At 45.6% G+C, this 12685-nt stretch overlaps 1 protein-coding gene across 1 annotated transcript in view; it reads right to left on the bottom strand.

The window, feature by feature from the left end:
- The window catches only part of DUSP22 (dual specificity phosphatase 22), a 388641-nt gene that overhangs the window by 113102 nt on the left and 262854 nt on the right, over positions 1–12685 (bottom strand). The window contains exon 5 of the mRNA XM_086965050.1: positions 434–508. Coding sequence (XP_086821176.1) covers positions 434–508 — 75 coding nt within the window. The remainder of the gene's footprint in view (positions 1–433; positions 509–12685) is intronic.

The following is a 12685-nucleotide window of genomic DNA, read 5'->3' as shown; positions in this document are numbered from 1 at the left end:
GACTATTATTGGATTCTGCTCCCATGGAATGATGGGAGTTGTAGTTTGTTGGACATTACAAATCTGTTTGTTTTACTGTTTAATGCTTTCTTTACCTGGTTTTTGGTACATATAAGCATGTATTGAGCTTTTCTGGGCTGCTGTGAAATTTGTGAAAATAAAGAGCGAAGAAAGGAAAAGCATAATCCTCACCTCCGCGTCCTTAATAGAATTGAAACTTACCGTTACTAAGCTAGGCAAATTTCGATTCCTCAGGATTTAGCTAAAGGAAAAATATTTAGAGGGGTATAATTCCCCCACTAACAAAAGGAATGACTTGAACAAAATGAAGTGTGGCTTATAAATTGTGTTCATTCAATACCAAAATCAGTGATGTAAATCATGTATCTTAAAAGTTTGCTAATAAATATTAGAAAACGATAAACATACGTACCAGTGTACAAGACAGCCCTCACCTCTAAGCCGACACTCATGGATAAACTTGGAACTTTCTTTGAAATGTCTGATCCTAAAAAGAAATAAATAATAGATTGAACCTTTCTTTGTATATTTCCCGGTAAGCGTTTCAGATTAATTCATCTCTTGACGCTCTACTTAAGTATCAATGTAATTTTATGAAAAGAGTTTTTCCTGTGCTTATTTCTTTTTTACATACAACATTTTATTAAAAATCTCTTTATTACTCTGCAATTTTAAGTACCTAAACAAGGCGTCTTTCATGAGGAGAGATTCACTCTCTTCTGAATGTAAACACATCAGTATAAATTAATTTAGACCACTTCTTAAAGTAAAAATTAATCACATTCATTTCAAAACATTACATTCCTCCAAGTTGCAAAGCATCTGATGGGTACATTATTCCACTTACAAGCATGTCCTATATTGAGCTGAAAGGTTCGTTCTGATCTTGTGTTCATTCCTACACAAATGTCTAAACCAGCTGGTAAGCCTAAGGGTTTCAACTAAACCTGTGGAATCGTGCGCCCCATTACAATGAAATACAACATCCCTTGGTCAGTAAATAAAGGAAATCAGTAATGTCTGTATTCTCCAAGGAAGTGTATCTACAAAGTACAACCTGCTGCTATGACCTCTACAATGAAGAAAACATTGCCAACCTATGGATCCAGCAAGCTACAGACTTGATCAAATGTTGCTTTTATTAGTAAAATCATAGTGGGTAGGGGATACCACACCAACTGCAAGACTTTGTTGAATAGCACAATATCCTACATGATATGTAATCAGGTCTTTCACTAGGGAGTAGGAACTGAAACTGCATAGGAAACATTTACGGGGACATGATCATCCATTGACAGGGCTTAATCTTAATCTCCGATTTTGCTTGATTTGTTGGCAGCATTTGACACAGCGGACCAAAAAACACTACTTCAACTTTGGGAAAATGGGTCAGTATCATCAGAACAGGTCTTCAATTGTGTTAATCCTTGTCATCTAATCAAAGCCAACAATTCAGAACTGGCTGGGGACTGGGAGGGATCTCCGTTATATACTTCACATTTAAACAATTATGAGCCCACTTGCTCAGATCCTCTAGCAATGGCACATTTAGTTCCGAACATACACAGATTATACCCAACTTCATGTAAATCTGGGTAACAAAGTAGAGGCGAAGAACATCGCTTATTGACAGAAACAGATACCCAGGTAGATGAAGGGGAGCTACCTCTGCTTGAACTGTTCCAAGACTGAAATCCTGAGAGTAGAAGACACCTAAGGAAAACAGCCTGCCTTTAGACTGGCCTTCAAAAATATTATCTATCTCATTACCATCTTATACAGAGAAGAATGCAGGAATATGCTTAAAAAATGTCTGTCCACTCTATCCGGAGATTGAGACCAATTCGAAGAGCTCTGGCAATGACTCTGGTCTCTACTACTCACTAAATTTGCGGAAATCACATGCCCACGATATCTTGGACTTCTGAGTCTTACCGCGCCAATGACCTCGGATCAGTGAGATACACATTAACGATGCGACCACGCTGGACCAGACACTTGATCTTCCAAGAAGGAACCTGAGCACTGGACAGGGGGGGGAGGAGGGAGGACCCGAGGGGGGGGGGAGGGGAATGGGACAGGGGGTGGGGGGATTTTTCTGTTGGAAATGATTGAATTGGAAGTTGAACACAATTGCCTTCTTCCAGACAGGTCAGACTAATCCAATACCGCCAGGGCCCACGGGCCTCTATTGAACTCTCTACCGAGCCTAACGGGCACTGACCTGTGTTATTCTTGTACACTGTGTATTTTACTGCATTTTTTTCCAATAAAAAAAGATTTAAACCTGAAAAATGTCTGTCCTTTAGGCAACAAATCTCAGAGGTGGTCTAAACCACCGATTTCTATTTTGTGCTACTGAGAAGGGTGCTCTCACTGCTTCAAGTAACCCATCATATTCAACAGATGAGGGCTTTGGTGTTTCCTAGACTTAATTACTAGAACTTTGTCATTGCTCGATCCCAGAATGTGAAATTACAGCGCCTATAAAGTGGAGTAGCCAGACTCTATTTAAACCTAAAGAACCCAACAGAAAAACACACACCGAGAACACCAAGCCCCGCAGCAGGAAAACCACACGAAGCCGATCCCCACGAAGGACACTGTTCCATAGAAAGACTTGTACAGACTATCTCTATGCAACAATAAAACCCTTGCTAACTAAAACACGTCTGTTGCCCCTCCCTACACCCTCTCGTGAGCCCGAAAGCGCTACAATGTATGACATTGTTCTGCATTCTGTCCATCAATTGTTTTTGCATTTGTCACCCCGAGTGGGATGGGTATGCTCAGACGTGAGTCCCATGCTTTCCACACCACTGGAGTCAAGCTATCCTGGCTGAAGACGGCTGATAGCCAGAAACCGGTCCTAGGATGCTTGATTCCGGTCCAGGAAAGACATGGCTTGGCAGTTCGGGCTGGACTGTTCCCATGAGGCACAGGGTCAAGGCTGATTTGATTATGGCCATGTCTGAACTGGGGTGGTGTGGAGTGCAAAAAAACGATGGATTTAGGCCCAGATCTCTGTACCTGGGCGAATGTATGACATTGTTCTGCATTCTGTCCATCAATTGTTGTTTTGCCAACAGAGACTACCTGGAGTCCCCGCTGATGGATGAGGAGGTGACGCAGGCTATCAGGGGTGTAAATTCGGGAAAAGATACTGGGACCAACGGTATCCCCATTGAACTATATAAACTAAGGCCTAATAAACTTGCCCCCTACATCCGTTCTATGTTAACAGAGAGTAGAGAGAAGGGAATGCTCCCTTATGACCAATGTGTGGCCAACACAGAGGTCATATATAAAGAAGGCAAACTCCGAACCAGCTGCGCATCCTATAGGCCAATATCGCTTCTAAATGCGGAGCCCAAAGTCCTTGCAAAATTGCTAGCGACACATCTGATTATGGTCATCACCACCCTGGTCCACCCAGATCAGTCGAGCTTCATGCCTCATCGCAATACGGCCCTTAACCTGCGTCGACTACATGGAGTACTGAGTAGAACACCTACCATACTGGAACCGGCAGCTCTAGTATCATTGGACGCCACCATGGCGTTCGACATGGTTGAGTGGCCCTATCTATTTGCGGTTCTAGGTAAATTGGGATTCGGTCCGGAATTCACGGGTTGAATTCGCCTCCTGTACTCTGGCCAGATGGCCCGGGTGGTGGTAAATAACACAAATCCCTAGACTTCCATCTGAGCAGGGGCACTCAGCAGAGCTGCCCCCTGTCTCTGCTTCTCTTTGCATTGGCACTAGAGTCACTGGCAGCCTGGATCAGGCAGGACCGATCCATCTGTGGATTGCGGTGGTCCCTGGACTGGGAGGATAAGATATCCCTATATGCAGATTACATTCTTCTTTACTTCACTAATTCAAGAGCATCATTGATCTACCTACTGGATGTGCTGGCAATATTCGGAAGACACTCTGTATTCACTGTAAACTGGTCCAAGTCATTAGTGTACGTTCTTCAAGGTGACCCACATATCATACCGTGAAATTGTCCGATCCAGATTGCACCGGAAGGTTTCCGATATCTTGGTATCTGTGACGCTGGATTCTAAACTCCGCTTTGCCCGTAATTTGGACGCACCCATGCAGAGACTTAAGAACAATGTCACGCATTGGAGATCCCTTCCTCTTTCCATGCTAGGCAGGGCAGTCCTTTTTAAAATGATGGCACTGCCTCGGTTTTTATATGCACTCCAAAATACAATGGATCCGGTTCCAACGTCCTACTTTAAAGAAATTGAGAGTCTCCAGAGGCAACTTTTCTGGGAGGGCAGGCCCTGCATTGCGTTCTCAAAGTTGACTCTTAACTGGTACGATGGGGGAATTAGTCTTCCCGACCTAAAGAAATACTATTGGGGATCTCAGCTAGCGGCTATCAACCACGGGATCTATGGCCATCCAGATGATCCCGGATATGCCATGGACAGGTGGCTACTCCCAGGGGGAGACTATACTAGGGCGTTATACGTCAAACCCCGTAGATTCCGACTAACTGGTCCGACAGCGCATGCCGTCCATGTTTGGCATACAGTCAATAGACACCTAAAGTGGGAGAACAAACTCACACTAGCCACTCCACTGTGGAGTTCGGAAAAACTGGGGAACCTCTGGAAATCCAAGGGTTTTGATAAGTGGGACCTTATAGGGATCTCGCGGATCAAAGACATCTGGGGGAGGGGAACGATTCAGTCATTTGCTTCACTCAAAACACAGTACAGCTTGGCAGACACTGAGTATTACCATTACCGTCCAGTCCGCCATGCGTTACTCACTCAGATCCCTAGTGACACGGCACTTCCGGAAGCCTCCCCCCTGGAGTATAGGGTGCTGGACAGGCATCTCCCAGAGAGGACCATTTCCCTCATATATAGGAAATTGATCAACAATATGGAAGATCCATTACTGACCCTTAAAGGGAAGTGGATTGCAGATAGCTTAGAACTTGATGACGAGGCAGGAGGCGATCTCTTCTCCACAAGTGGTTGCAATCCAGGCCAGGCTGAGATTGGTACAGCTTAAAATACTGCATAGGACCTATGTAACGGGACCATGCCTGGTTTGAATGGGAAAGGAAGAAAGCGGAGAGTGCAGAAGGGGATGCGGGGACATTCATCCACATTCTGTGGAACTGTCGAGAGATACAGTTATACTAGAGGGACATCCACCAAACACCGTGGGCAGTATTGGGGGTTGACATGCAGCCAGAGGCTTGGAGGTGCATACTAAATGTCTAGGAACCCACAGACCTCAACACATACACTACAAAGTGGGCAACATTAGCAGATATGGTGGAAAAGAGAAACATCGCACAGCTGTGGGGTGCTAGTTAACCGCCTCATTTGGAGAGGGGGAAGGAGGATCTAGACTGGTGCATGTACAGGGAAACGACAGTCTTCATAGCTAGAGGATGCCCTGGGAAATGGAATAAGGTATAGGGAGCTTGGAACACCTACAGAGGCGACATTTGTCTCCCACCTGGTCAGCAGATTGAAACGGACACTCTTGAAACCGCTTGATCTAGTCAAAATGATAACTGTAACGTATTTTGTAATGTATACAATGTCACTGAGATATGGTGAATGTGGTAAAGGAAGAATGCAGAGTCCACTTGATAAGTTAAGATCCTTTATTGGAGGTTCCTTCCAGGTTAGATAGACAGGTTAAGATTGTAAGGAAAACCCCACCAGGAGCCAGCTGTTAGCAGCTCAGCCTGAGATGACCAACTGCCACAGTGAGAAATAGAAAGGCACAGTGAGCTAGAGGAACACCCTGGCATTCTATGATGTCACAGATAACATAGTACAGTCTAGCCAGAGAAGAACAGTGGAGAGGACATTTACTACACATCCTCTTCCCTTATGGAGTAAGAGCAGAATAAAGGAATAATCGGCAACAATACCTCAAATGCAACAATCAGCAGGGAAGTACACAAATAAGAAGAACCAAAAGTAATAATGTACAACATGAGATGACGTTAGCATGAGGTATCATCAGCAGAGAAAAGAACAAAGAAAACAACATTATGACCTAATATGCCACAACCCCCTCCCTTAACAAAACAGCAAGGTTTCGAAAAAAAACAAGACCAACAGCTAAGTTAGCTGCAGACACTCATAACCTCCCCACACATGGGTACACCACAGGGTAGACACCCTAGGAACAAAAATGAGTGTAGACTGGGAGAGACACAATAGGGTTAAGACTCACTTAAGGTAACCCAAGAGAGCAAACCCCTTTGACAAGAATTCACCAAAGAAAAAAAAACAAAAAAAACTACCCCTGATAAAGATGTGCTAACACTAAACGTATGATAGATTCACAGCTCAAAATCTTACCAAAATGAAGCCCTGGCCAGTAGCTGCAAGAAGGTAGACTTCGAAAGGAAAATAGTGCACAAACAATCTCCACCAAAAACAGGGGACAGCGCATAGTATGGAGAATGGACTACCCACAGACACTGAACCTCCCCTGAAAAGGGTACACCGCAAGACAGCAATCCTGGGGAAAAAACCGGGCGTTGACTACCCACAGACGCACAACCTCCCCTGAAAAGGGTACACCGCAGGGTAAACAAAATAACCCAGGGAAATGGGGCATGGACTACCTATAAACACTCAACCTCAAAGGGTACACCGCAGGACAGTAATCCTGGGAATAGACATGGGGCATGGACTACCCGCAAGCACCCAACTTCCCCTGAAAAGGGTACACCGCAGGATGAAGACAATAACCCTGGGACAAACTATGGGGCATGGACTACCCACAAACACCAACTTCCCCAGAAAAGGGTACACCGCAGGATAAAGACAATAACCCTGGGACAAACGATGGAGCATGGACTACCCACAAACACCAACTTCCCCAGAAAAGGGTACACCGCAGGATAAAGACAATGACCCTGGGACAAACGATGGGGCATGGACTACCCACAAACACCAACTACATGGGGCATGAACCACCCACACAGAAACCACCTCCCCTAGATAGGGTACACTTCAAGATACCAACCCTGACAATATGGATGAGCATACACCACTACATGGGGCATGGACTACCCACACAGAAACCACCACCCCTAGAAAGGGTACACTTCAGGATACCAACCCTGACAATATGGATGAGCATACACCACTACATGGGGCATGGACCACCCACACAGACACCACCTCCCCTAAATAGGGTACACTTAAGGATACCAACCCTGACAATATGGATGAGCATTGACTACCCACCACACCATACTACGACACACTTTGTAAAGAAGCACCAGTAATTTCCCATGCTAAAAACACACTGCTAAACAAAACAAAACTGTGTTAAATGATACACATTAGGCGTTGAGAACCGCTACACAAATACATTAATAATATCAGCTCCGGTGAGCGATCTCTCACTCGAGGTCTCTGTACAGAGCTCCACGAAGTCGCCACAGAATTTCTCCAGAAAAGTAGAATGTCATCCAGTCTATGAGGAAAGTCCCTTTCATAAAGTTGCTGCGCACTCTGTCCAATCGATCCGCCTTGTATTTAACGTGTCGCCCAGCCCGTCGACATAGGAAGAAAACATGACACCAACCAGGCCGGGAAACAAACGGGAGCATGTTTGTTGAACTTAGTTGCCGTGATAGCCAGGTTGAAGGAACATGTCCGACAATCCGAAGTCTTGATAAAGAAATAGAGTGAACCTGAGCCGAATACGAAATGGCAGCAGGCATACCATACGCTGTGCAGGAAGGCTCGCAGCAGAAGCGTGCGCCAAAACGTGAAGCACAGCAAAGATCTCGCGAAGAAGGCGTACGTCACAGAGGAAAAACTGCAGGCATTATGAAATGGTTAGGCTGCGTGAGAATGCACGTGATGTGGTGTCCAGGGCTATTTGAAAGTCAGCTGCCAAACTGCCACGGAGCCAGGACACATTTTGAACCCCAAAGTCGGCAAATTAAATAAGTCGCAAAGAGATTCTAACACAACTCTGGTCCGATTTTCCCACATGCGCAACAGGATATGACACGTAGCACACAGTCGAAGAAAAACACTTCCCCAAAATAGCGTATGAGCTTATCAACAGTGTCGCTACCGTGAACACACTTGAATCCCTTATAAAGCTGAGAAGACTGCCAAGAGGCGCTAGACTCCTTTTCCAGACTAGTACACAGGCAGACTTTGCTTAATACCGATTTTAGATTCAGATGCAATCGAAAATGACTGAGGTAGTGGATGAAACCCTTGACGCTTCCCTCACCAGATGAAAGCCAGATGAAATAAATACACACCGCAGGCCTCAGGGAAGGGAGAAACTTTTCAGAGGCAGGAGCAAGATGACAACAAGCAAACAAACTCCCACGTTGCAGGGTGACAATCCACGAGAAAACATCAAAATAAAAACACATGCCCAGAGTGCAGGCTGTCCAGGTGTGATAGGACACTGGTGGGGTCAGCTGGGCGTTACCTTCTGTCTTATGAATAATTTCCACAATGTGTTCAGTTCCTTTCTTTAGTTCCTTTTCTTGAAGTAGCTTCCTTAGTGCACAGGTAAGTTCATCCTCTTCAAAACGTCGCCAAGTTGTGGTAAAGGAAGAATGCAGAGTCCGCTTGATAAGTTAAGATCCTTTATTGCAGGTTCCTTCCAGGTTAGATAGACAGGTTAAGAGTGTAAGGAAAACCCCACCAGGAGCCAGCTATTAGCAGCTCAGCCTGAGATGACCAACTGCCACAGTGAGTAATAGAAAGGCACAGTGAGCTAGAGGAACACCCTGGCATTCTATGATGTCACAGATAACATAGTACAGTCTAGCCAGAGAAGAACAGTGGAGAGGACATTTACTACAGTGAAGTCGCCTGCTTTTAATCAATTGATGTACTTTGGTCGAACTGTTTAATAAAAGAAATATATATATATTTTTTTATAAAACAGTGACCACCAAGCTGGAGAAGCACAGGAGCATGATTAATCTTCTACAGGACTAACAATTGTGCTTCAGACCACACTACAGCAAGTAGTCACTAAGTTTTCAACGACTCCCTACTCAAAACCTGGAACAGCCTCTGCCTCCTAGTCCTGTTTGACCTCTGCAGCCTTCAACACAGTCGACCAGCCAGCTCTGATCAAAACACAAACATTCGTGGGATTTTCAGGCACTATCTTGGTATGGGTCATATTCTACGACACCGATGCTACGAGACCTCCTCAGGTAACCCCACGGCTCCATCCTCTTTCCCCCATCATTTTTAACCACTACATGGAACCTCTTGCACCCAACCTTGTTGACGGCAGAATAAAGATCCATCAATTCACAGATGACAGCCGACTATCTAAAAATATACTCAACCAATAATATGCGGACACTCAAACCCTACCTCAAACTTGGATGCCAACTAATCTCTTGAAGCTAAACCTCACAAAGACTGAATTACTCTTGTTTGCTAACACCGCAAAACATTTCCAGATTCAAGCATGACTCTCAAACTTAAACCTGCCAGGCTTCACCCACAAGCTGACAGACCATGCAGAAGGTCTGGGACTCACTCTCAACATAGACCTCTGATTCAAGCAACACACCACCATGAAGACCAGGACAGTTTGGTTTCAACTGTGACTCTTGTATAAAGTAAAGTGGTTTCTCCTGTAAAACAACTTCAGAACAAGTCCTAGTCCTCTCTCATCTAGAAAGAAAGAGGCAATATCCTGCTCAGTAGTCTTTCTGGTGCCACACTATCACCCTTGAAAGGTATTCTACACACAGGGGCTTGGCTCAAAGACTTACACTGGTTCCCCCTTACAGCTCTGAACATCTTCAAGAACAGCTGCATCTCTTGTAAGACCTTCAACAAGACACCAGCCTACCTGGCAAACAAACTAGCCACATCTGGGGGAGAATGCCAGATCACAGGCCTGTAAAGAAAACACTGCAAGGGGAAGCAAATATCAGAAAGCAAACCTTCTGATTTCATGCTCCCAGGATCTGAAACAGTCTCCTAAACATTAAATCAGTGTCTACTCTACTACAATTCAGAAAAAAGTTGAAGACACTCCTCTTCACTTTTTCGATTTGTAATGAACTTAACATGACAAATTACAAAGCCATCAACAGCTAATAGTGGAGCAGCACTTAGTGGTTGCGGAATAGAAAGGAAATGTTTGTTGCCCATCAAAAGAAAAACAGACGGCCAAAAACAGGAAAATGCAAAAACCACAGTTGATGGACAGAATGCAGAACAATGTCATACATTCACCCCAGTTCAGAGATCTGGGCCTAAATCCATCGTTTTTTTGCACTCCACACCATCCCAGTTCAGACATGGCCATATGCAAATCAGTCTGACCCTGTGCCTCAAGAGAATAGTCCAGCCCGAACTGCCAAGCCATGCCTTCCCTGGACCGGAAATAAGCTTCCGAGGACCGGTTTCTGGCATTCCAGCCGTCTTCAGCACGGCTTGCTTGAATCCAGTGGTGTGGAGAGCATGGGACTCACGTCTGAGCATACCCATCCCACTCGGGGTGACAAATGCAAAAACCACAGTTGATGGACAGAATGCAGAACAATGTCATACATTCGGGCCGGACTGTTCCCATGAGGCACAGGGTCAAGGCTGATTTGCATATGGCCATGTCTGAACTGGGGTGGTGTGGAGTGCAAAAAAACGATGGATTTAGGCCCAGATCTCTGTACTGGGGTGAATGTATGACATTGTTCTGCATTCTGTCCAACAATTGTTGTTTTTGCATTTGTCACCCAGAGTGGGATGGGTATGCTCAGACATGAGTCCCATGCTCTCCACACCACTGGAGTCAAGCTATCCTGGCTGAAGATGGCTGATAGCCAGAAACCGGTCCTAGGATGCTTGATTCCGATCCAGGAAAGACATGGCATGGCAGTTCGGGCTGGACTGTTCCCATGAGGCACAGGGTCAAGGCTGATTTGCATATGGCCATGTCTGAACTGGGGTGGTGTGGAGTGCAAAAAAATGATGGATTTAGGCCCAGATCTCTGTACCTGGGTGAATGTATGACATTGTTCTGCATTCTGTCCATCAATTGTTGTTTTGCCAACAGAGACTACCTGGAGTCCCCGCTGATGGAGGAGGAGGTGACGCAGGCTATCAGGGGTGTAAATTCGGGAAAAGCTACAGGGCCCAACGGTATCCCCATTGAACTATATAAACTAAGGCCTAATAAACTTGCCTCCTACATCCGTTCTATGTTAACGGAGAGTAGAGAGAAGGGAATGCTCCCTTATGACCAAAGTGTGGCCAACATAGTGGTCATATATAAAGAAGGCTAACTTAGAACCAGCTGCGCATCCTATAGGCCAATATCGCTTCTATATGCGGAGCCCAAAGTCCTTGCAAAATTGCTAGCGACACATCTGATTATGGTCATCACCACCCTGGTGAACCCAGATCAGTCGAGCTTTATGCCTCATCGCAATACGGCCCTTAACCTGCGTCGACTACATGGAGTACTGAGTAGAACACCTACCATACTGGAACCGGCAGCTCTAGTATCATTGGACGCCACCATGGCGTTCGACATGGTTGAGTGGCCCTATCTATTTGCGGTTCTAGGTAAATTGGGATTCGGTCCGGAATTCACGGGTTGAATTCGCCTCCTGTACTGTGGCCAGATGGCCCACGCGGTGGTAAATAACACAAATCCCTAGACTTCCATCTGAGCAGGGGCACTCGGCAGGGCTGTCCCCTGTCTCCGCTGCTCTTTGCATTGGCACTAGAGCCACCGGCAGCCTGGATCAGGCAGGACCGATCCATCTGTGGATTGTGTTGGTCCCTGGACTGGGAGGATAAGATATCCCTATATGCAGATGACATTCTTCTTTACTTCACTAATCCAAGAGCATCATTGATCTACCTACTGGATGTGCTGGCAATATTCGGAAGACACTCTGTATTCACTGTAAACTGGTCCAAGTCATTAGTGTACGTCCTTCAAGGTGACCCACATATACCGCGAAATTGTCCGATCCAGATTGCACCGGAAGGTTTCCGATATCTCGGTATCTATGTGACGCTGGATTCTAAACTTCGCTTTGCCCGTAACTTGGACGCACCCATGCAGAGACTTAAGAACAATGTCACGCATTGGAGATCCCTTCCTCTTTCCATGCTAGGCAGGGCAGTCCTTTTTAAAATGATGGCACTGCCTCGGTTTTTATATGCACTCCAAAATACGATGGACCCGGTTCCAACGTCCTACTTTAAAGAAATTGAGAGTCTCCAGAGGCAGCTTTTCTGGGAGGGCAGGCCCTGCATTGCGTTCTCAAAGTTGACTCTTAACTGGTACGATGGGGGAATTAGTCTTCTCGACCTAAAGAAATACTATTGGGGGTCTCAGCTAGCGGCTATCAAACACGGGATCTATGGCCATCCAGATGATCCCGGATATGCCATGGACAGATGGCTACTCCCAGGGGGAGACTATACTAGGGCGTTATATGCCAAACCCTGTAGATTCCGACTAACTGGTCCGACAGCGCATGCCGTCCATGTTTGGCATACAGTCAATAGACACCTAAAGTGGGAGAACAAACTCACACTAGCCACTCCACTGTGGAGTTCGGACAAACTGGGGAACCTCTGGAAATCCAAGGGTTTTGATAAGTGGGACCTTATAGGGATCTCGCGGATCA

This window comes from Lissotriton vulgaris, chromosome 4_1, assembly GCF_964263255.1.
Source record: "Lissotriton vulgaris chromosome 4_1, aLisVul1.2, whole genome shotgun sequence".
Taxonomy (NCBI): domain Eukaryota; kingdom Metazoa; phylum Chordata; class Amphibia; order Caudata; family Salamandridae; genus Lissotriton; species Lissotriton vulgaris.
The sequence above is the reverse complement of the archived record's forward strand: the minus strand, read 5'-3'. Positions and strand labels throughout refer to the sequence as shown.